General features: G+C 35.9%; 2 protein-coding genes across 6 annotated transcripts in view; one reads left to right on the top strand and one right to left on the bottom strand.

The window, feature by feature from the left end:
• The window catches only part of FANCM (FA complementation group M), a 79458-nt gene extending 72145 nt beyond the window's left edge, over nucleotides 1-7313 (top strand). The window contains 5 exon segments of the mRNA XM_057488485.1: nucleotides 2100-2475; nucleotides 4041-4332; nucleotides 4887-5019; nucleotides 5022-6900; nucleotides 6936-7313. Of these exon segments, the coding sequence (XP_057344468.1) occupies nucleotides 2100-2475; nucleotides 4041-4332; nucleotides 4887-5019; nucleotides 5022-5066 (846 nt within the window). The 3' untranslated portion in view covers nucleotides 5067-6900; nucleotides 6936-7313.
• A 52-nt stretch (nucleotides 7314-7365) lies between these two features.
• MIS18BP1 (MIS18 binding protein 1) overlaps nucleotides 7366-23542 on the bottom strand; it is a 48099-nt gene continuing 31922 nt past the window's right edge. For 4 of the 5 annotated variants that reach the window (XM_036916898.2, XM_036916905.2, XM_036916912.2 and 1 more), the window contains 7 exons: nucleotides 22392-23259; nucleotides 13875-14044; nucleotides 13104-13264; nucleotides 11646-11794; nucleotides 10307-10394; nucleotides 8410-8458; nucleotides 7366-8238 (listed from right to left, as the gene is read on the bottom strand). In XM_036916898.2, the coding sequence (XP_036772793.2) occupies nucleotides 8135-8238; nucleotides 8410-8458; nucleotides 10307-10394; nucleotides 11646-11794; nucleotides 13104-13264; nucleotides 13875-14044; nucleotides 22392-23259 (1589 nt within the window). In that variant the 3' untranslated portion in view covers nucleotides 7366-8134. The remainder of the gene's footprint in view (nucleotides 8239-8409; nucleotides 8459-10306; nucleotides 10395-11645; nucleotides 11795-13103; nucleotides 13265-13874; nucleotides 14045-22391; nucleotides 23260-23542) is intronic. The other variant, XM_057488486.1, reaches the window with a different exon arrangement.

Here is a 23542-nt window from a genome sequence, read left to right as displayed (position 1 = left end):
AAAATAGACTAAATATACTGCCAAAACCTGTTAGATATTAAAAATGTAACATTTACTTTGTTCTGTATATAGCAAACAGTATTCTCTGTCATTTGCCTTTTTGTTTGTAGGGGTTTTTTTTTGTTGGAAAAGGTTAACTTTTTTATACAGTCCCAATTTTTTCTTTATAGTTTCTGAACTTCAGTGTCATATTTAGAAAGCCATTTCTACTCCAGTGTAACTAAATATTTCCAATATTTTCTTTTGGCTCTTTATTGGTCATTTCTTCCTTCATTACATTTATAATTTTTTATTTTTTTTGTAATTGAATACTGAATATGTTTGAAAGATCATTTAGGAGTGATTAGGACTGCATCTTTAGCTTCAGATGTAGAAAGCTGGAAAGAGCATTGCTCCCATCTTTATAACAACAAAAAAGTCACATAATCTACAAAATCATAAGTTTATTTGAAACCATTATGGAGCTGAGGTTGCAAGGCAAGCAGTTATGATGTCTAAGGACACAAGTGTCTCCAGTGACAGACTTGCTGATTTGGGACAGTCACTGGGCACTGTACAATCTGATGAAGAATTCAGCTAAAACTTTTAATGAATTGCAAAAGGCAGTGGACTAGTATGGGAATTTACCACCCCTAGGAGTTACAGACAGAAGGGAAATTCGAAAGCATTCATGGACTCTTGTCCACAAATTCATTAGGTGTTCATAAGAAAGGCTGAGAATCAGAGAAAGCCTCCTTCCTGGTGCAGGCCTTGGAAAAGTGGCCAGTAGTTGCTGTGGGAAATGTACCAAATCCCATCTGGTTTCTTGTCTCCTATTGCCCTCATAGAACAGAAAACTTTAATTTCTGGGGAAAGAATAGCAAAGCCCTCAGGTGGAGACCATTTGCAGATGGAGGAAGGGAAAAGGAAAAACTTGCTCTACTACTGGGAAAGGGACAGGAAAACAACTGTGGGCCTAGAACATGAGAGATCTCCAGCCACTGGGAGGGAAGGAGGGCAGGATCATTGAGAAGGGCCCACCTCTGAGACAGAAGACCTGCTCAAGACAAGATGAACTAGGACAATTGAAATTCACACTCCTGGTTGCTACCAACCAGGGTAGCAAGTGTTAAGCAAGAAAGCAATCTGCTTAGAAAAGGACAAGTGTGTGGGGAGAGAACCTCTTAGAAGTACAGGCTCAGAGAAGACCTATAGCTGTGCAAACATTTATAAAAATCATCTGGCAGTTCAGTCTCCAACCTAAATAGAAAGTAACACTACAGATGTTCCAAACCTCTGGTTGTATCCAGAGTAATGATAGCAATAAGAAAACCCAAACCCAACTCAACTTTTGAAGAGGTTGACTTAACCCCCCCAACACTAAAGGCGTATCTATTTCTAGGCTACTGTTTACTTCAATTACTATTGTCCCTCACAAGATGTTTGGCATTCAACCAAAAGTCACAAGATACATAGAAGGGAAAAAAAACATTCTCAAGAACCAGACTTGGATGTGACCCAGATGTTGGAACTATCATACAGGGATTTAAAATAACCATGATTAATATGTTAAAGGCTCTAGTGGGAAAGTAAAACAAAGCTGCATGATCATATAGGGAATGTCATCTGTGAAATGGAAAATTAAAAGAACAACAGAGTGGAAATGCTAGAAATGGAAAACATGGTGAGAGAAATGAAGAATGTCTTCAGTGGACCCACCAGATGACCCAACACAGCCATGGAGAGAACAGACAAATTCACAGCTAGGAAACTTCTGGTCAGTACAAGTTACCCGATCTGAAATACAAAGAGTAGAACACAGAATGCAGCATCCAAGTACTATGAGACTGTATCCAACAGTCTAAGATATTGTGTAAATGAGATTAAGGAGGAGAGAGAACAGGGTAGAAGATATAGGTGAACAGGCAGTGGCTGAGAACTTTCCAAAATTAATGGCTTCCTCCCTTCCTCCTTCCCTTGGTCCTTCATCTACATAGTAACTTCAAGGAAAAAAAAAAATAAAGGAGTATCAGAAAGGAAAGTCAACTTCAGGTGTTAGAAGTTCTTGATGCTAATACATGTTTAACCTGATTGTGCTCAATTATTTTCTACTTTTCCAGGTTGGTGGTGCTCTGGAGGATTCTAGCACTGCAAAGGCGTACTGTTCTAGTTCAAGACCAAGTTTAGCTGGCACACATGCTTCTTTTAGACCTCCACAGGAAGGCCAGAGAACTTGTATTCTTGTAGGTAGTTGTGAAATCACTTCCGGTTCAGAAGTAATTTCTTCCTTACGAGCAATTCATGGCTTACAAGTAGAGGTTTGTCCTCTTAATGGTTGTGATTACATTGTGAGTAACCGCATGGTGGTGGAAAGGAGATCTCAATCTGAGATGTTAAATAGTACCAATAAGAGCAAGCTCACTGACCAGATCCAGTACCTTCAGAGCATGTTTGAAAGAATATGTGTGATTGTGGAAAAGGACAGAGAAAAAACAGGTTTGTATTTTTAAAATGGTTTTGTTTATAAGGCTATAAAAGAACATGACTATTACTTAGTTCATTCTTCTGTCAGGATATGGGAAGCACTTAAAAAATAAACACCTGTCTCATGAGAGTCATTTCATATTTATATAATGCCATGTTTTTCATTAGCCATTGTGTTTAAATGCAGTTTATGAGAATTGAAGGGTAAGAAATTAAAGGCAAGTGAATGAACCAGTCACAGGTTTCAGGAGTCCCAGAATGAGTGAGGGCCTTAACTAAGGCAGGGGCAGAGAAAAGGAGTAGACTCAGGAGGTTTAGGAGGCAGGATTAGCAGGAATTGGTGGGAGGAGTCATGAATTATTCTTGAGTTGACCAATTTCTTGGTTACTGGACAGTTAGGTAGTATTGCTTTTTAGTGAAATTATGATATGAGAAGCAGCAGATTTGAAGGACAGAGGTGTTCGATTTTGAACAGGTTAAGATTGAGTTCTCAATGGGTAACTGAAATGGGTGTTGAGGAGCTTCAGTTAGGGAATTCCTATGGGTAATATTTAATTGTATGGGAAGCCCCTGAGAATAGTGAAAAGATCCTGGGATATGGAATCAGAGATATACTGAAGTCTGGTGTCTATAGATCTGTGATGTTGTATTGACAAATCACTCCCTCTGAGGACTTAGTAATATACTTGTCCTACTCGTCTTGTGATGTTATGAGGAGTAAGTAAAGTCATGTAGGTGAAAGCCACCATGGAAGAATACAAGAATTACACAGTCATTATGTTAAAGGAATTAATGCAGTTGATGTAAAACTTTGGCTTGGGAATTGAGCAATATACGTTTTCATCTCCATACCGTCACTGCTGAACCATGTGACCTTGGATAAGTCACTCTTACCTTCAGTAACCCAGTGTTTTGTTTTCTCTCTTGATAAGTGAAGGCTTTAGAGAGGTGATCTTTTGGGTCCTCTTAGTCCTGAAATCCTATAATTTCCCCTTTACTAACAGATCATTTATAAAGGAAATAGTTTTGGAATAAAGAGGAAAATAACATGGCAAAAGTTACAGGACGTTTTTTTTTTTACATAATGAAGGATGCAGTAGAATATGGAAAGAAAATGAGTGGGAATGGTAGGGAAGTAAATTAACAGGCAGAAGTTAAAGATGACATTAAAATGGGTGTGCAAGGTATTGAGCTACTCTTAGAGTAAATGCATAAGATAATTTTATATCAGTTAAACCAGTACTTAATGATCCCTTCATCAGTGCTAGCATTATGAAAAGTTTTAGAGATGAGTAATATGGTATTGGCCTTCAGGAATGAGTTATTTTAGGAATGTAAGCTCTCTCCTGCCTACTCATCTTCCTATATTGATCCCAGTTCAAGACACTCATAAAAGACAATTCCATTTTCTCTCTGATATTTGTGAATCACTTTGTATCTTTAGCTATAGGGTTTCTCATTAGTATAATGTGCTATTAGTTTGCTTGTTGGTACATCTTGGAATTTTAATAATAGTAATAATGATCCTACTGAATATGTTATTAAGGTTTACATCTTCCTAAATATGAAATATTTAGGAGACACGTCCAGGATGTTTAGGAGAACTAAGAGCTATGACAGCCTGCTGACTACCTTAATTGGTGCTGGGATCCGAATTCTTTTCAGTTCCTGCCAAGAAGAAACTGCTTATTTGCTGAAGGAACTGTCTTTAGTGGAACAAAGGAAGAACGTTGGTATTCATATTCCGACAGTGGTGGACAGTAATAAATGTGAGGCACTTCAATTTTATCTAAGTATTCCCAATATAAGTTATATAACTGCATTAAATATGCGTCACCAGTTTTCATCCGTGAAAAAGATGATTAACAGGTATGTTTGTTTTTATATTTTTTAATGATTTTAAGTGATTCTTAGAAACAAAGAGAAGTGTAAACATCTGTTTGGTTAATTCAGTAGATGTTTTGCTTGCCAACATGTCCCAGTCACTGCATGAAGCCGAGGACATTAATGGGAGGGAAGACAGGCGTTGCCTTTGAGCTAGAACCCTATATGGACCTAGACAGACAATACTTATGTTAGATCTTGCATTCTAACATTTCTGGGCTACTTAGTTCTCTAACTAGAAAAATATTCAAGTTGAAAATATTACTAGTTTTTGATTATTGCTTGAAAAGGAAGATTTTAGAAGATAGGTTAATTTTAAGTAAAGGCCCACATGATAAAATTATTGCTGTATATGATTTTTAATATAGGGAGTAAACTTTATTTAAACTAATGCTAAAGACACCGTTGATGCAGAATGCTTACGAAGAGATGATTTTCTTAAAGGCTTTTTAATGAAGTTTGGTGTTCTTTAAGCAAGAGAATATTAAATTTTAGCAGTCGGAAGTTCTAATGTAATGTTTCTCTAATTTATTTTTCAGCTCACCTCAAGAAATCTCCATGTATGCACAAGTAACTCATCAGAAGGCTGAGGAGATCTATAGATATATTCATTATGTATTTGACATGCAAATGCTACCAAATGGTCTTAACCAAGGTAGACTGAAATCTGATGCGTGATCATTGTTCAGGGTGTGGTTATCAAAGAACTCTCATACTAAATGCACTTCAGTAATCATTGCTGTGTTTTGTGATTATCAGTTTAAAATATGTGGATGAGAATATTTCCATATGTTTTATATTGTGCACAATTTTATTTAAAGATTAAGTTCTAAAAAATGACAACCTCTGTGCAACTATCAATTTGATTAATTATGAAACTTTATTGAATAAAAAAGGTTTATTAAGAAAGTAAAAGCTTGAGCTAGCAATATATTTTGGAATTTTTCCAAGGATCATAATGCTATTGTCATCATTTGTTAACAAATTGGTTGTTGTAGCTGCCTGCTGCCAACTTAATGGTCATAAACAATTTTTCCTATATATAAACTATAAGAACTATATCATTTATATTTTAAATGTTTTGAGACTACATATATGTTGGATAAAGGATGGGTGGTGTGTGAGACAAATGCTCCTGTAACTAGCACGGTAGAAAATTTAACTGAGTATATTATATTATAAGAGGTGTCCCAGTTAAATCCTATTAGTGTGAATGCCAACCTAAACTACTTTTATTGTTGAAATACCATATTCAAAGAAGTGGTATATTGGCTTGGACTTGAAATTTTTCTTTTTAGTATAAATGGGTTTATTGAATATGGATTTTCATCTTGACCCATTACAGTGTGTCTGTGAGGCCATCAATATTGCAAGAGGGCTCCATGTTCTTACTGGCAACGTCTGAAGCCCTTCTTTCTTAATCACTCTAGTACTAAAGCAGCCTTTAATTATGGGCACCCCCCAGCCCCCCCTTAGGGTCCTTTATTCTCTGGTTGCTTTTTTTTTTTTTTTTTATTGTTACATTGTTGGGTAGTTGAACCACCTCACAGCAGAGAGCTTTATCTTACTTCTCTTTCCTTCCTCATCAGATGATAAAAGTGAGGCTCAGGAACAAGTGACAGTCCATTTCAGACTGGTAAATCTAGAACCAGAGCGCAGGAACTAGACACAGTTCTCTTTCACTAAAATGCTATTCTAATTGTGAACTTAGCTCCTTTGGGATAATACAAATTCTCAATTCTTCTGAAAGCAGCTAACTTTGTATTTCTGTTGTTCAGTAACTGTCAAAGCCAGAGAGAAAAGAAGTCCTTTTAAGTTATTGGCTGGCTGATGCGGTTATTAACTTAGCTCAAGTTCAAATTCACCCTTCAGTATCTTGCTTTGCTGTAATGGGCTGTACTTTTTGAGCATTTCTCCCTGAAATGAGCATGATTTGAACTTTGTCAGTGAAAGGAGAAAAGCGGCTTTTCTCCGTGGTTCCAGTGTGCTGTGCTGCTGCTTGCTTGCCTCAGCTACTTGTTGTACAGGTAGTGATGTGGGTGGGACATCAGGTGCCCTGCCCCAGCAGCCCTTCCCCTCCCATGCAGACCATGTGTTTGGATTCTGTGTGTCCACCCATGAGACAAAATATTTCATAAATTATCATAGCCTATATTTCATTTATTTAGGGTTGCTGCGGAGAGAGCTCTAGCCTCATTTAAACTGCAGTATTCTATACTCCCACTGGTAGGACTTAATTATCAGCCCACTTGATTATCAGTCCATCTTATTTTGAGCTCTTAAAAGTCTTTCTTTACCACTTTTAAGTGTCCTTTGGAGGTTACTTTAAACCTTACTAGGTTATCTTATGACCTGATGGAAAGAAATGGAACTGACCAGATACCTGGCTTAGACTAGGAAGGATACTGGAGTTCTGATAAGGACACAGGAATATGGGGATAAGGGTCACACTTTTGGTCTGTTTCAAGTCTATGCTATTTCAAAATTATCTTTTGTTTGCCATTGTGGAATGTAACTGCCTTGTAGAACACTATCCAGTAACATCAACCAGTGGTGTATACCAAACATTGGCAACTTAAGTTCTACAGTAGTATTTTGTAGAGCCACTCTGAAGTAACCCTTTCATTTGTTCCATCCTATATCATCATCTATTAAGTCTTTGTGGCAGAAATAATTGTGGTAGTTTAAAGAGAATGATCTCAGTCTAACTGCACTATTTAAAATTTTATGTTTCTATAATTCCTATAGTTCTATAGCTACTGGTTATTACTAAATTCTTAACAAGAAAATATATTTTTTAGTAAAAGTTCTGGTATTTTTTGAGGAAACAAACTGAACCAGTAACATTATGCATATTTGTTTTCAATGATCCAGTAAGTTTTAAAAAAATAACTAAAACTCAAAAATTATAAAAGCAAACTAACTTTATTTGAACAACCTAACTGGAGAGAAAAGGTAAGTGAAACTATATTGTAACCAGACGGAAAATATTCTATGTCAAATTTTAAAACACAAGGGCAGAATAAACTAAAAGTTTATTTCTAAAGATGTCTGAAATGAAAACAGTGTTTAACTATGACAGGACACAAAACTTGACTCCTTACAGTGGTATATCTATTACTTGCATGTTCGTCTAATCCAGTTTTTAAAATACTGACATCAAATGTAAGCTATGTCTACATATGTAAATAAGGTTTAAGAATGCAACAAAATTTTTTCTGATTCTACCTAATAAAATAACTGAAAATAACGCGTTTATATAGGTTTCACAGATATGCCATTTACAAATTTTAAGAAATACAATCAGGAGAAAATCAGGTTCAACAATATGTGATTTAAATATTAGATCAACTCTGACTTGTATACCACGTGGTGACAAATGCTAACAAAGTTTTCATCTGTCTTTTATTCTTCCCTACCACCTCCCTTAACGATAGCAACATTTTCTTAAAACCTTTTAAAAAACCTGTTTGGAACATGATTTTCTTAAAGTAAACAGATTTAGATCCTTATGAGAGATTTATCTCTATATCATCTTTTATACTGCAAAAACAAAATTTACAAATAGGTATCAAGCAAAATAATTTCTATATATTTTTAATAAGCTCCAGCAATGAGGAATTTTATATAGAAAGATACTTTGAATACAAACACATGAAACTGCTGGAAGGCAGCCCACAATTTCATATAAAGCTATGTTTTAAAGAAAATACATGTACTCCAAATGAAGATACAAAAACACTGTCTGCTTCTTGATAAAAATCCTGGAAAAAGTTTCTCATTTTTATTATGCAGAATCAGAATTTGAAAAATAATTATCTTTCTCTTCTTCATCTAAAGACTCCATAGCATTAGTGAAAAGTTTTCCAATACCAGACTTTTCTCCAAATTCTATAAAGAGAATTTTAATGAAAAAGATTAATACATTTCTTAAGGTAATTTCAGTGAAATTGAAAATAATTATAAGAAACCAAATGATAGTTCTGACAATTTGAGTGCAGTTAATATAAGTTAATAAAGAGACTAATTTATAATAGGAATGAGCTACATAAGATACATTACCTTTATTAAATGGAATTTTTCTTCTTGGAGTTGAAAAATCAGTTTCAACCTACAAGAGAGTTCATATTAAGAGCTAAATGGTACGCTCTAGTTAAGCCTGCCTCAAACCTAAATCACTAAGCATGATTTTATCCCAGGGTACTTTGAACACACACCTGTAACACTACCTAATCACATTATAATGACCTAATGTATTTAATTCTCTTTTGAGTTTATCTAGGGCAAGAACTATGACTTATTCAATGTTTCCCAGTGCTGGCAAACATGACTTAACAAGAATGCATTATATACTAATGCCCCAGAGGTTAAAGGATAGTCTATGGGCCTCTGACAGTTGCCAAAAATCTACTAAGTACTTACTTTATTACATTACACTAGCAAAATTTAAATTCTCTGTACTTTAAATTCTTGGATAAAATGGTAATTTATGTGGCGAGTTTTAAGTGTTCAGTGTATGTGTATATACACTAGTGCTTTTTAAACTATTGGGCATGGCTGGTTGTCTTCAAAACATGAAAAGGAATAGAACAGAAAAGAAAATATGACAGAGTATACCCACAATACTAAGGGTAAGTACTGTTGAAAGAAACTTTTCAAATACAAATTTGTGCTTATGATGTAAATGTATTTCTTCCTGTGAAATGAGTCAAAACACTATCATTTGATTAGTCCTCAATATCATTCAGTGAAATAAATTAATATCATGATCCCTACATTCCACACAGGAATAAAATAAGATTAGAAAGCACAAGTAGCTTGCCTTATCATAAGGCTGGTAGAGGGAGTCAGACCCTGAAATCAGAACTTTTAACCCTAAATCCTTTGCTTTTTTATCCTCACACATTGGCTACAAAAAATGGGGCTAGGGCTAAACCACAAGATAGTACAGTCTGGCAAATTCCTTAGATTATTACCTATTAAGAAAGACAAAAGCTTGGAAGTAGTTAAGATTATGTCAAGAGATACAGAGAAATAGGAAGGGCCCATTACAGATAGAAAAAGTTCATACTGCCACTACTCAGTATGGTCCATGAATCAACGGAGTGGTCATCACCTGGAGCTTGTTGAAAATGCATCACCTCAAATCTCCTGGGTCAGAATCTGGGGTTCAACAAGATCCCTAGGTGACTCCTGTGCACTTTAAAGCTTGAGACAACATTTGCCAAGACAACAGCTTCCAAAAGGAATATACTCCACGGGATAAGGTGGACCCCTATTCTACCCCAATAAATTACCATTTTCTAAGATTAGCTATTTACTTTAAAGCAAAGTGAGGTGAATTAGCTCTTTTGGAATACTTGTACTTTTATCTGAATATAAGTTGTCCAAATTAAAATCAGGAATTAGAAATTTAAAAACTAATTCAAGAGGATAAAAAATTCTCATCTTTTCTTAAAGGGATATAGATATTCTAACAACTTTGAGTCAAAATTTTTTCTGTAGTTAGATTTTAAATGTTGGTATATATAAAAAAATATATATATATACTTTTTTAAAAGTAGCTGAATCTGAAAACTTTGGAACTATTTTGAACCTACATAGGATCTGATGAAATTTCTTATTCTATGACTCAGTTAGTCTAGATTATTCCCCAATCATGAACAGATACTACGGTTTTGTGTCTTACCTCAAATATCCTCCCCTGACCTGTATATTTTTTCCCACCCTACCTGATTCCTCCAAAGAAAATGTTAACGCATTTCTCACCTTGCTCAAATGCTTCAGTCTGTGACCTATCATCTGTAGTCCCATAGCTCACCTATGGCCTCATAATTTACTCATTAGGCTGCAAGCACCTTGAGGGCAGGTACTGGTATGTAACTTATAACTCCCACAATTTGCCATATATTATAGTTATTTAATAGATATGTGTTGAATAAATGAATAAAAGACTTACTGCTTTTTTCCTGACATTGCCCCAGACAATACCACCTTTACTTTTATGGGTTTTTTGCATACGAAAAACATATTTATCACAATCAGCCCTGTTTGAATACAAAATAATTTCAAGTTAACATTACCATATTTTTATCCTCGGGATGAACAGCAATTGACAAAACTAAAATGTGTTTCAGTCTTTAAAAGGTACATTTTCTTTTCTAAGACAACAGTGTACCTATGGAGACAGACAATTGGCTTCTGTCTCATACCCCATGGAAATTGTTAAGGTTAGCACTTTCCTGCTTGATTGCTAAATAGAATAGCATATTTTCAGGCCTCATACTTACCACTTTCTAATGTTTCTCTGTGACATCTGACTCTTGGCCACCCCTATTTTTTCTTAATTTATATTTCAAATAGTTCCTATATTCACATAGTTCAAAATTCAAACACTCTCTCTCTTACTTGTCCCAAACTATCTTAGTTCCTCTCCCCCTAGGGATCACCAGTGTTTTCAGTTACTTATGTATCCTTGAGATATTTAATCAAATAAAAGCAATTATGTAATATGTGTATCTGTATACAAGAATATACATAAACACATAGACCCTATTTATACAAATGGTAACACATAATATATTAGAACCTACTGGATTAGTCCTTACAGATGGCCATTTGAATTGTTTCCAGTCTTTTGCCATTATAAACCATACTGCAATGAATAAGCTATACTGTCATTACTCTAGAAGCAGGACTGCTAGGTCAAAGAGCATGTACATTTATAATTTTGATAGATACTGAAATTGCTGCCTGAAGAAACTGTACTAATTCACCTTCTCACTAGTAATGCACAAGAAAGGCTTTTCTTGCTAATTTATAGGAATGCTGTATCAGGGAAATTAGCCTTTTTCCTGTGATGACTTCCACATATTCTTTTCTCAAATTGTTACTCATCTTGATTGTTGGTTGATGCCAGGTAAAAGTTAATTTTTTATATGGTTGACTTTATCTTAGTTTTTCTGTTAGTGGCTCTGGTTCTTACATCACAGTTAAAAAGACCTTAATTCATCTAAGAGTATAAAATTATTCTCCAAAGTTTCTTTACGTTTATGTTATTATTTAATATTTTACCTGCAAAACTTTTGCTCCACTTAGAATTTATCCTGATGTAGCTGTGAGCTGTGTTTTTATACTAATAATACCCCTACTTTCTGGATCTGTCCATCCTTGACTTGTAGGAACTATTCTTACTTGATTTTTTTTATAATGATGATTCATTACTGACATCTATTCTCTTCAACTCATGAAATGTTAAGTGCTGATTTAGAGAATTACAGTATCATATGCATATTTACCTATTTATAGAAGCTAGCATGCCAGGGCTGACATGATGACACTGAGGAGTTTTTGCCAATGGAAAGATCACTGATGATGGAGTTGTTGGATTTCTGTCCATATTTGGCAGAATATCATTTTCTTCTTGACTGTCCTGAAAACTTGGCAACTAGAAAGCAAGTATTTATTAACAGCAGGCACCCCTAAAAATGAATTTCTCCAAATGTTTTTTGGTGAGCTATAAGTTGTTTATTTTCTTTGTAATTTTCCCACTGAATAACTAAAAGTATTAGGTAGAGAACAGAGCCTTAGCCTTAAAAAAAAGAACTTAGTTTTTGTTGTGTAAAATGGAGACAATGGCACCTATTTCTCAAAATTGTAGACTAGGAGCCAGCAAATGTTTTTTATGTAAGAGTCAAGTAGTAAACATTTTAGGCTTTGCAGTCCATACATTCTGTCCTAAATACTCAACTCTGCTGCTGTAGCATGAAAGCAGACATGTAAACATTGGGCAAGGCTGTGTTCCAGTACAGTTTTGTTTGTGATAAAAGGTGGTAATGCCAGACTCGGCCATTGGGTCAGTTTGCTGACCTCTGTATAGACAGGACAAAGCAAAACTATAATTCATTTACTATTATGCTTGGCATTTAATAGGAGTTCAAGCAGTATTAAACTTTTGTGTGTATGTATTTCTAATAATTAAACTTTTGTGTGTATGTATTTCTAATAATAATAACTCAATCCTTAATTAAGATTCTACTTTATAAGAGAAAGTGGACTATGACACAGAAAATGAACTACTTCTATTTTTTTTTTTACTATCTTTGTTTTTAAAATGTTGCTCCTATTGCATTTAGGCCAAACTTATATATAGAACCTGAAATGATGGTATAATAAATTAAAGGGTTAAAAATCCCTAAAGGACCATGGTGGTTGTGCAGAGAATACAGAGCATCCAATGGCTCCTTTAAAATACCTCCCTTGATAACTTGTGCAGGCACTTTTTACTATTCTAGTAACATCTGAACAAGTTCTTCATATCATAAATATTATTGGCTTTATTTTTGCAAATATTTTATTCCAATCACTTAAATTTTTAGTTATAATTCTCGTATATGTTCAAGTCTTGTCAGTCTTGTGCTGTCATTTAACCCCTCCCAATTTACTACACAGTATGTAGTAATCTTACCACCTTTTAAAAAAACGTTTGCCTCATTGGATATGAGATTTTCAATATATATGTTTTGCCTACTTCTGGGTTTTCTACAAACATACCTTTGAATCCTATTGAAGGGCAGACTCTAGACACCGATGAGAAGGTTTACACTAGCAGGTTGTTTTCTATACTATACATTGGTTGCCTCTTGGAGGCCATTAATTCTTGGCTCAAATATTATGTGAACATTAACCATACATAAAATGTAAGATAAAAAGCCAATATAAAGAAGACAATGACTTCATGCACTTAAGACTCTTACCAGTACTCGTTGATTCTGCAGAGGTGTTGTACTGAAAAAATCATCATGGTCATCTTTTGGCAACTGTTCCAGAAAATCCCTCATCTGCTGTTTCCTTTTAAGAGTTCCCACTTTGGCAGTTATCTTAATAGTCTGATTTTTATCAGCATCACCTATACTACCTTAAGAGTCAGCAAAACATTTGGTAAGGATCTGGTCATTTATAATAACTGCTGTATAAAGTTAAAAGCCTTTGCAAAATATAATTTGTGTATTCATATTAAGTAAACTCAGCTTCTGTTATTAACACTCAGTCTCTAAGTCTATTTTACACTGGGATCTATCTGTGCAATATGATATGCCTGCAAGACACTCATGGAGAAACTATAAGGTTATACAGGGTGAGGTTGAAAAGGTCTTTACCCTGTGAGAAAGGTTACTCTCACACTCCTCTTGCTGAATGCCTAATTGATTGACTTTGCTAAAATATAAACCTTATTGAATTAGGATGGAGATACTGTATACTCCCTAAAGCTTAGTACAGGACTTGAGCATAAACCCTTGGCAGGAGTGTGTACTCCTGGAAACTATGAAAGCTAAATTTATTCGGAGTTTTATTATGAATTACTAGGGAGACCTACCTAAGTGGCCTCAAATTAGATGCTCAGACAATAATACAGATACTTAAATATCTATAGTAATACACATAGATAAATATAAAATACATTTAGTGAGTAATCAGAAACTGATACAGAGAATTAGGAAAAAACTACTTGCTACAAAGGTTACTACCTTGGCCTTTGGGATTGACTGGCTTTTTCTCAGTGACATGCTTCTGGGATCCTCTTCCTCGGGGGTCTTCCATGTATCTTCTCTGGCATTCTTCAGCAGATCGAGAACCTACAGCCATAGCTACATCTGACCAAAAACCAGGTTTGTGCTTTGGAAGAGATGCAAAAGCACTAGAAAAGACCAAAACCAGTTTAAGAAATTTAAATCAGTAATAATAAATGTCCTGAATGCATACTACTAAATTAATGAGATTTATTGAACTTGTTAATTTTACCAAAATCATTCTAGATGTTTGGAAAGAAGATACTATTCCATGCACTCAATAACTTACTCGAGTGCTTAAATATGAAGATGTAATTATATATGTCTAGTAGATGCCTTCTATTTTGTTGTACTCTATGGCACCTGAAAAATTATCACATCTTTTGACATTTTCCTAAGTCCAACCAATAAGTCATCTGATATTTTGGGGGACTCTAACATTGGGCTATCTTTTCTTGACTGTTGCTCAAATCGTACTGGTGTTAAGTACATTGGAAGATAAGCTCTTAATTCCTATATACTCCAGGTTATTAATCTTTACCTAAAAGAGGTATGCTTGGGGAGGAGCCAAGATGGCGGCGTGAGTAGGGCAGCGGAAATCTCCCAAAACCATATATATTTTTGAAAATACAACAAATACAGCTAATCCTAAAAGAGAGACCAGAGGATACAGGACAAAAGCCAGGCTACATCTATATCTGCGATAACTCAGCACCTCACGAAGGGGTAAGATACAAGCTGGGACCCGAGCACTCCCCCCACCCCAGCCCACCGGCAGGAGGAAAGGAGCCAGAGCAGGGAGGGAGCAGGAGCCCAGGACTGCTAAATACCCAGCCCTATTCATCCGCACCAGGAGCACAGACACACAGTGCATGGTGTGCTGGATACTAGGGAAACGGAACAGTAAAACCTGCAAGTGGGTCCCTGCAGCCAGCACCCCTGGGACAAAAGAAAAGCAAGTGCTTTTGGAAAGTCTTAAAGGGACAGGAACTCCACAGCTGGACGGAATCGTCCCGACACACTCAGCTCAGCAGGCTGGGAATCCCGAGGAACTCTGGGCGCCCTAACCCCGTGGGTGACAGCGCAGCTCTGAAGCCTCCTCTGCACACCCAGAGCACCTGCCACTCCCCACAGGGCTCTGGGCTGCCCCAACAGCTGCCCCACCCATGGCGGCTCAGGAAATAAAACTGCAAGCTGCTGCCCATGTGCAGGTAACTGGCACAGGCAGCGGAGAAGGGCAAGGTGACGAGCAAGCAGGAAGGGACTTTGTTCTCCCAGCTGACACATGCCAACTGCCTATGACTACCTCTATCACCATGAAAAGGCAGAAGAATTTGATCCAGTCCAGAATAACCCAGACAACCCCTGAGAGCGAGCCTGGGGAGATAGATTTAACATATCTTCCTGAAAAAGAATTCAAAATAAAGGTCATAACCATGCTGATAGACCTTCAGAGAAATATGCAAGAGCTAACGGATCAAGTTAGGAGGGAGAATACAGAAATAAAACAATCTCTGGAAGGACTTAAGAGCAGACTGGATGAGGTGCAAGAGGCTGTTAATGGAATAGAAATCAGAGAACAGGAACAGAGAAGCTGAAGCAGAGAGAGATAAAAAGATCTCTAGGAATGAAAGAATATTAAGAGAATGTATGACCAATCCAAACGGAACAATATTCGCATTATAGGGGTACCAGAAGAAGAGAGAGAAAAAGGGATAGATAGTGTCTTTGAAGAAATAATTACTGAAAACTTCCCCAAACTGGGGTAGGAAATAGTCTCTCAGACCATGGAAGCCCACAGATCTCCCAACAAAAGGAACTCAAGGAGGACAACACCAAGACACATAATAATTAAAAAGGCAAAGATCAAGGACAAGGACAGAGTATTAAAGGCAGCCAGAGAGAGAAAAAAGGTCACCTACAAAGGAAAACCCATCAGGCTATCAGAAGAATAAACAATAGGAAAAAAAAATCAGTGAAACCAAGAGCTGGTTGTTTGAGAAAATAAAATAGATAAGCCCCTAGCCAGACTTATTAAGAGAAAGAGAATATACATACATCAACAGAATCAGAAACGAGAAAGGAAAAATCACGATGGACCCCACAGAAATACAAAGAATCATTTGAGAATACTATGAGAATCTATATGTTAACAAGCTGGAAAACCTAGAAGAAATTGACAACTTCCTAGAAAAATAAAACCTTCCAAGGCTGACCCAGGAAGAAACAGAACTTCTATCTAAGCAGACCAGTGACTAGCAACAAAATTGAATTAGTAATCCAAAAACTACCCAAGAGCAAAACTCCGGGGCCAGATGGATTTACCACGGAATTTTATCAGACATACAGAGAGGACATAATACACATTTTCCTTAAAGTTTTCCAAAAAATAGAAGAGGAGAGAATACTTTCAAACTTATTCTATGAAGTCAACATCACTAATACCAAAACCAGGCAAAGACCCCACCAAAAAAGAAAATTACAGACCAATATCCCTGATGAACATAGATGCAAAAATACTCAACAAAATATTAGCAAACCGAATTCAAAAATACATCAAGAGGATCATACACCATGATCAAGTGGGATTCATGTCAGGGATGCAAGGATAGTACATTCAAAAATCCATCAACATCATCCACCAGATCAACAAAAAGAAGGACAAAAACCACATGATCATCTCCATAGACGCTGAAAGCATTCGACAAAATTCAACATCCATTCATGATAAAAACTCTCAACAAAATGGGTATACAGGACAAGTACCTCAACATAATAAAGGCCATATATGATAAACCCACAGCCAACATCATACTTAACAGCGAGAAGCTGAAAGCTTTTCCTCTAAGATCGGGAACAAGACAGGATTCCCACTCTCCCCAGTGTTATTCAACATAGTACTGGAGGTCCTAGCCATGGCAATCAGAGAAAACAAAGAAATACAAGGCATCCAGATTGGTAAATAAGAAGTCAAACTGTCACTATTTGCAGATGACATATTGTACATAAAAATCCCTAAAGACTCCCCTCCAAAACTACTAGAACTAATATCTGAATTTAGCAAAGTTGCAGGATACAAAATTAGTACACAGAAATCTGTCGCTTTCCTATACACTAACGATGGACTAGCAGAAAGAGAAGTCAGGAAAACAATTCCATTCACAATTTGCATCAAAAAGAATAAAATACCTAGGAATAAACCTAACCAAGGAAGTGAAAGACATATACCCTGAAAACTACAAGACCCTCTTAGGAGAAATTAAAGGGGACTCTAACAAATGGAAACTCATCCCATGCTCTTGGCTAGGAAGAAATAATATTGTCAAAATGGCCATCCTGCCCAAAGCAATCTATAGATTCAATACAATTCCTATCAAAATACCAACAACATTCTTCAACAAATTGGTAAAAATAGTGCTAAAATTCATATGGAACCACTAAAGACCCTGAATAGCCAAAGCAATCCTGAGAAGGAAGAATAAAGTGGGGGGGAATCTCATTCCCCAACTTCAAGCTCTACTACAAAGCCACAGTAATGAAGACAATTTGGTACTGGCACAGGAACAGAGCCACAGACCAGTGGATCAGAATAGAGACTCCAGACATTTAACCCAGACATATATGGCCAATTAATATTTGATAAAGGAGCCATGGACATACAATGGCGAAATGACAGTCTCTTCAATAGATGGTGCTGGCAAAACTGGACAGCTACATGTAAGAGAATGAAAGTGGATCATTGTCTAACCCCATACACAAAAGTAAATTCGAAATGGATTGAAGACCTGAATGTTAAGTTATGAAACCATAAAACTCTTAGAAAAAAACATAGGCAAAAATCTCTTGGACATAAACATGAGCAAATTCTTCATGAACATATCTCTCCGGGCAAGGGAAACAAAAGCAAAAATGAACAAGTGGGACTATATCAAGCTGAAATGCTTCTGTACAGCAAAGGATACCACCAATAGAACAAAAAGGCATCCTACAGTACGGGAGAATATATTCATAAATGACAGATCCGATAAAGGGTGCATCCAAAATATATAAAGAACACACACACCTCAACAAACCAAAAGCAAATAATCCAATTAAAAAATGAGCAGAGTCGCTGAGCAGACAGTTCTCCAAAGAAGAAATACAAATGGCCAACAGACACATGAAAAGATGCTCCACATAACTAATCATCAGGGAAATGCAAATTAAAAGCACAATGAGATGTCACCTCACAGCAGTAAGGATGGCCACTATCCAAAAGACAAGAAATAACAAATGCTGGAGAGGATGTGGAGAAAGGGTATCCTTCCTACACTGTTGGTGGGAATGTAAATTGGTGCAATCACTGGGAAGAGCAGTATGGATGTTCCTCAAAAAACTAAAAATAGAAATACCATTTGACCCAGGAATTCCACTCCTCGGAAGTTACCTGAAAAAATAAGATCATAGATTCAAAAAGACATAAGCACCCCTATGTTGATCGCCGCACTATTTGCAATAGCCAATATATAGAAGCAACCTAAGTGTCTAAAATACATAAATAATAACGATGTGGTACATTACACAATTAAATTTTATTCAGTCATAAAAAGAAAAGAAATCCTGCCATCTGCAACAACATGAATGGATCTAGAGGTTATTAGGCTCAGTAAAATAAGCCAGGTGGAGAACACAAATACCATATGATGTTACTTATTTGTGGAATACAAAAACAAAACAGAAGGAACAAAAACAGCAGTAGACTCATAGACACTGAGAAGTGACTAGTGGTTACAAAGGGTTTGGGGTGTGTAAGTGGGATAAAGAGCATAATAATTCACAATCACAATGTAAGTTGGTCATGGGGAGAGTAGTACAGCATGGAGAATACCGTAAATGATTCTGTAACATTGTTCTATGTTGACAGTAACTAGAGGGGGGTGATGATTTAATACGGGAAACTGTTGAATCACTGTGTTGTATATTTGAAACCAACATAAGATTGTATATCAATGATACTTTAACTAAAAGAATCACTTGAGGAGCTTGCAGCAAATATTCAAGCAAGTAAAGCAAGCAAATAATTAATGGGCTCTACCCATGAAGATTTCAATTCAAATATTGGCAAAGAAATGAGGGAACACAACATATAGTTATGGAATAGAAAATAGTTCATATTCACTGTATATAAACTTAAAAGGAACGGCTGCAGGTCAGAGCTTTGAAAAAACTAGAGAAGCATAGCCCAAACCCAAGCCTGCCATATAGGGTATTTCAATAGAATGCAGTTATTTCTCTTGCTGTTTTTCATTTTTTCCTGTCATTCTCCATATTTTTCATTTCTTTCCTGTCATTTCTATTCTGCTATTGAACCTATCAAGTGAGTTTGATTCTCTTATTTTTCAACTCTAAAATTTCCATTTGATTCTTCCTTATATCTTCTATTTCTTGATTTCTAAATTTCTATTCAAGAATGTTTGCTCTCAGTTCCTGGAGCATTTTTATATACTTGCTTTATAATCTTGTCAGAAAATGCCAACATTTGTGTCATTTCAGTACTGACATTTGTTGAAATCTTCCTATTTTTTCATATGCTGTGTAATTTTGTATTATTTCCTAGCCATTCTGAAATAATAATAAAACCCCAGGTCTTGCTTATATCCTATGGAGGATGTTAATATTTTTGTTTTAGCAGGCAACTGACCTGGTTGTAACCTGAGCTAGAAATTCTAATCAGTCTTCTCTGATTGTAGTTTCAACTAGAAGTTGCTTCCATTTTTAAAGGCTTTGCAGTGTTCTTATGATATCCTGTGTGTGGGACACTGAGAGGCTGGCCTGGAAACTCAGTGTTGGTCTAGCTCTTAGTTCATTTCTCAGTTTTGGGAATGTTGTTAGGATCAGATCGTCATATGTGCAAATCAGGAGTGAGCCCAAATTCATCAACAACTTTATAGGGTTGCTTTCCCTAGTCCCTCCAAAAATAAAATTTTTGGTTGCCTAAAGTTCCTGTTTTTGGTTTTCTGGCAGAAAGCTCAGGCTTTAGTTATCCATCTCTGTTGTACATTTCATAAAATTGCCACCTTTCTCCAGTGCCAAGCAGAAAGGTCAGAAAGAGAAAAATGCAACATCATTTATTTGCTCCATTCTCTTGAGACCTCTACTCCTCTGAATAGAGAATAAGGTTTCCCACTTTGGGAGATTTTGGTATGTGTGTGGGCCCCAATTGGTGCTGTGATTTCCACCCATGCAGAATTGGATGGGAACTAGAGTAGACGAAAAAGAAGAGAACTGGGGCATTTCTAATGTTTCTGAGTGTTAGTAGTCTTTTTTCCTCCTCAAGTCAGAACTGGAGGGCATCTCTTTGAATTCTCTTTATCATGGCTCAATGCCCACTTCCAGGTTTTAGGTGGCCATGAGTCTACCTCTGGGGACACCAGAGGAAAAACTAGAATTCACTGCCAGTTTAGTGATACTCAAAATTCTAGTCTTCTCCAGAAGATCTGCTACTATTTACCTTCTTGGGTTAACAAAAAGCTGCTTAATGCATTCTACCCAGCTCTTAAAGATGCATGGCAGAAGAAACAGAGTAGAGTGTGCTTATACCATCTTACTGAAAATTGGAACCTTTACAGTTCAAGGCATTTAAGAATCTCCTTAAATGGTGTGAATATACAGCAAAGGTTGAGAACCTTCATTACAAGAAAATGATGGGGGATACAGCTAGAGAGGTTAATATAGGTCAAAATACCGTGTCTCAATGCAAGGCAGAAGAATATGTAATTTGAAGATTTAGTAAGAATGCAATGAAAGTTTTTGATATGTTACAACCACAATTATATATTAAGACTAATCTGGAAATGCATAAAACAGATTACACAGATGAAAAAACCAAAGTACAGATAGATACGAGGCTACTCCCATAGTTCAAGTAGTGTCAAGAAAAAAAGCTGAAGATGGAATTATCTTGTGGAAGAATCTATAGCTCCTTGGAAACTATTAAGATTTTAAAAATCAATAATGACAAAGAGTTTAAACCTAGTTGACTGACAGAATTACATTTGCAGAAACAAGAAATGTCAGTCAAAATGGACAGGCAGGGGGAAATAAGTTGGTTTTTGATGTATTAAGTTAGAGCTGTAGGTGAGATTTTTGTATAGATGACCAGCAAGCAAAGGGAAACGCAAACCTAAATACAAGAATTCAGAACCAGACATACATTTTGGGAGTCCTTGTACAAAGTGGAAAGTTAGAACTTTGGGATGAAAAGATAACTGAGAAGTACATTATAACAAGAAAGTAGCCAAAACTAAGAACTCTGAAGAGTGAAAGGAAAATTGCCTTCTCTGCCTGAAAACAAGACAAAGGATGATTTGGAAATTGAAAAGAAGAGTATAATGGCACAAAGATGCCTTAGGAAGACTATTTCAAGAAGGTAGATTTGGAAAAGAATTTCAAATGTTACAAGGTTAGGGTGGTACACAAGGAAGTGGAATACTTAGTGTGATGTGTTTCTATGTTATCCTTTTGTCTTTTATCAATTATATCTTCCTTTCTTTTTACTAGATCCATTTCCATTCAACATACTGCCATGTTCTGGCATCAGTCTTCTTACAAATAAACAGGCAACGAAACACACATTATCTATTATCTTCACACTCTCTTCTATTACCTATGCAGTTTTCTGTTCCCCATCATTGCCAAGTTTCTTGTGCTATCCACCTAGGTTGTCTTTACATTTATTCTTCATTGTTCAACTATGATCTGGCTTCCAATACATCGTACCACTGAAATTGCTTGTCAAGTCTTTATAGCCGAATCCAATTCTTACCATACCTAATTTATCAGTAGCATTATTAAACCTATGACAAATCATCTAACTTTTGAGACTGTTTTCTTTTCTATATGGGGGAAGAACCGTATTAATCTACAAGTTGGAATTCAGCTTTAAGGTTTTATAAGTCAATTTAATTATAAAGTATTTCTTAAAATGGGAAGCTGTGAGAGAGCATTTGTCTATGTTGAAATATTTTTTACCCTGCTTTACTGAGGTATAATTGAAAAATAAAAATTACATATTTGAAGTGTCCCATGTGATCAATGATATATGATCATTTGTGATTATGTATCAATGATATGTGAAATGATTTGATGTACATATACACTGTGAAATGATTACCACAATCAAATTAACATATCCATCCCTCTCACATAGTTACCTTTTTCTGGGGAGAGGGGTGTTTTGAAATAGTAAATGAAAAGGGCACTTTTACTTTCCTCACTTATAGGCAGCAGAAAGGGCCGCAAAGTACCAAGTTAGAGGCTATCTGTACTCTCCCTCCATTCTCTGTATAAATTGTAATTTCTCTCCATGTGTTTTTTGGGTGACATCTTCCACATTAATGATTAGAAGTCATTAGATCAAAGCCTTATTATAGTTTTTATGTCTTTAACCATTTTGGTGCCACTCTAGATATTTCAAAGTCAAAACTGACTACTTACCAATGAAGTCTCTGTAATTCTTTTTCATTCCATTCCTCATCCTGAATTAAACCAGTTAAACTTTTTAAGAAATGCCTGTTTGTCTTATCAGATCCCATCATCTCAATAATTGGAAATTCATTTCTAATACCATATTTCTGAAAATTTTCTTTAGCAGAACATCTAGCTTTCTTCTGTTTGATATGAAATTCATTTTCACTTTCTTCAGTTTCAGATTCAGAAATCCCTGGGATTTTCCTTGTTGTGTTCCTTGTGCTTTTTCTCAGGGGAGCCACTGTTTCTTCGGTATTTCTTGTTCTGGTTTTCTTAACAATCCCAGCTTTCCTTCTAATTTCCTTTTCTGTTTCACTTTCTTCACTACACAAATCTGATGAAGGCTGATGCTTGTAAAATGACATAGTTTCTTTATTTTCAATTTTCAATTTTGATAACAATCTTTTATCTTTCTTAAAGTCAGAGGTGACTGTTTGTTCCTTTTCAGGGCTACATATTTTTATTTTCTGGTTGACAGTAAGTAAATCACATTCACTGCAATCTTCCTTATTCTTACTTTTATGACCCACATTATACTCAAAGGCATTTTCTGAAGTCTTTGTGGGCTTATTGATTGAACTTTTAGTTTCATTAAAGTCTGACTTGCTTTCTTTTTGATGCTTTGGCAATGCAAAATCTGTTACTGCTTTAATGGTGCCAGAGGACAGATTATATTTCATGCATTTTTGCTCTATCACTTTTTTAGATTTCAGTGGTGTCACTAAAATATAAGCTTCCTTCTGTTTAACAGCCATGTATTTTCTTTCTTCATCTGAGAAAAACTGTTCTCTTGAGGTCAGAATGTCAATGGGTATATTCGACTCTTCAGTTCCCTCTTTAATTTCATAAGATAAAACCAAAGATCAAAAATCACAAATTAGCCACAAAATATAGGAAACATTTTTTTACCAACAAAGTATACTGTGTTCCCACAAACTTCACTTTATACATTACTGTCATAGTAATTTTCCTGAAGCACTGGTCTGTTCAGGTCACTGTCCCTTCAACTGTAAATATATATACAACCTGTCCATGATTTCTCACAGTCTACTTAAGTGTACATAAAAGCTCCTCTGCCTGGCCTTTGGTAGTATAGTTCTCTCAGTGTACTCATATCC

The sequence above is a fragment of the Manis pentadactyla genome, chromosome 11 (genome assembly GCF_030020395.1).
Source record: "Manis pentadactyla isolate mManPen7 chromosome 11, mManPen7.hap1, whole genome shotgun sequence".
NCBI classification, from domain to species: Eukaryota; Metazoa; Chordata; class Mammalia; order Pholidota; family Manidae; genus Manis; species Manis pentadactyla.
Note: the sequence above shows the minus strand (reverse complement) of the source record. Positions and strands in the feature narration are given on the sequence as shown.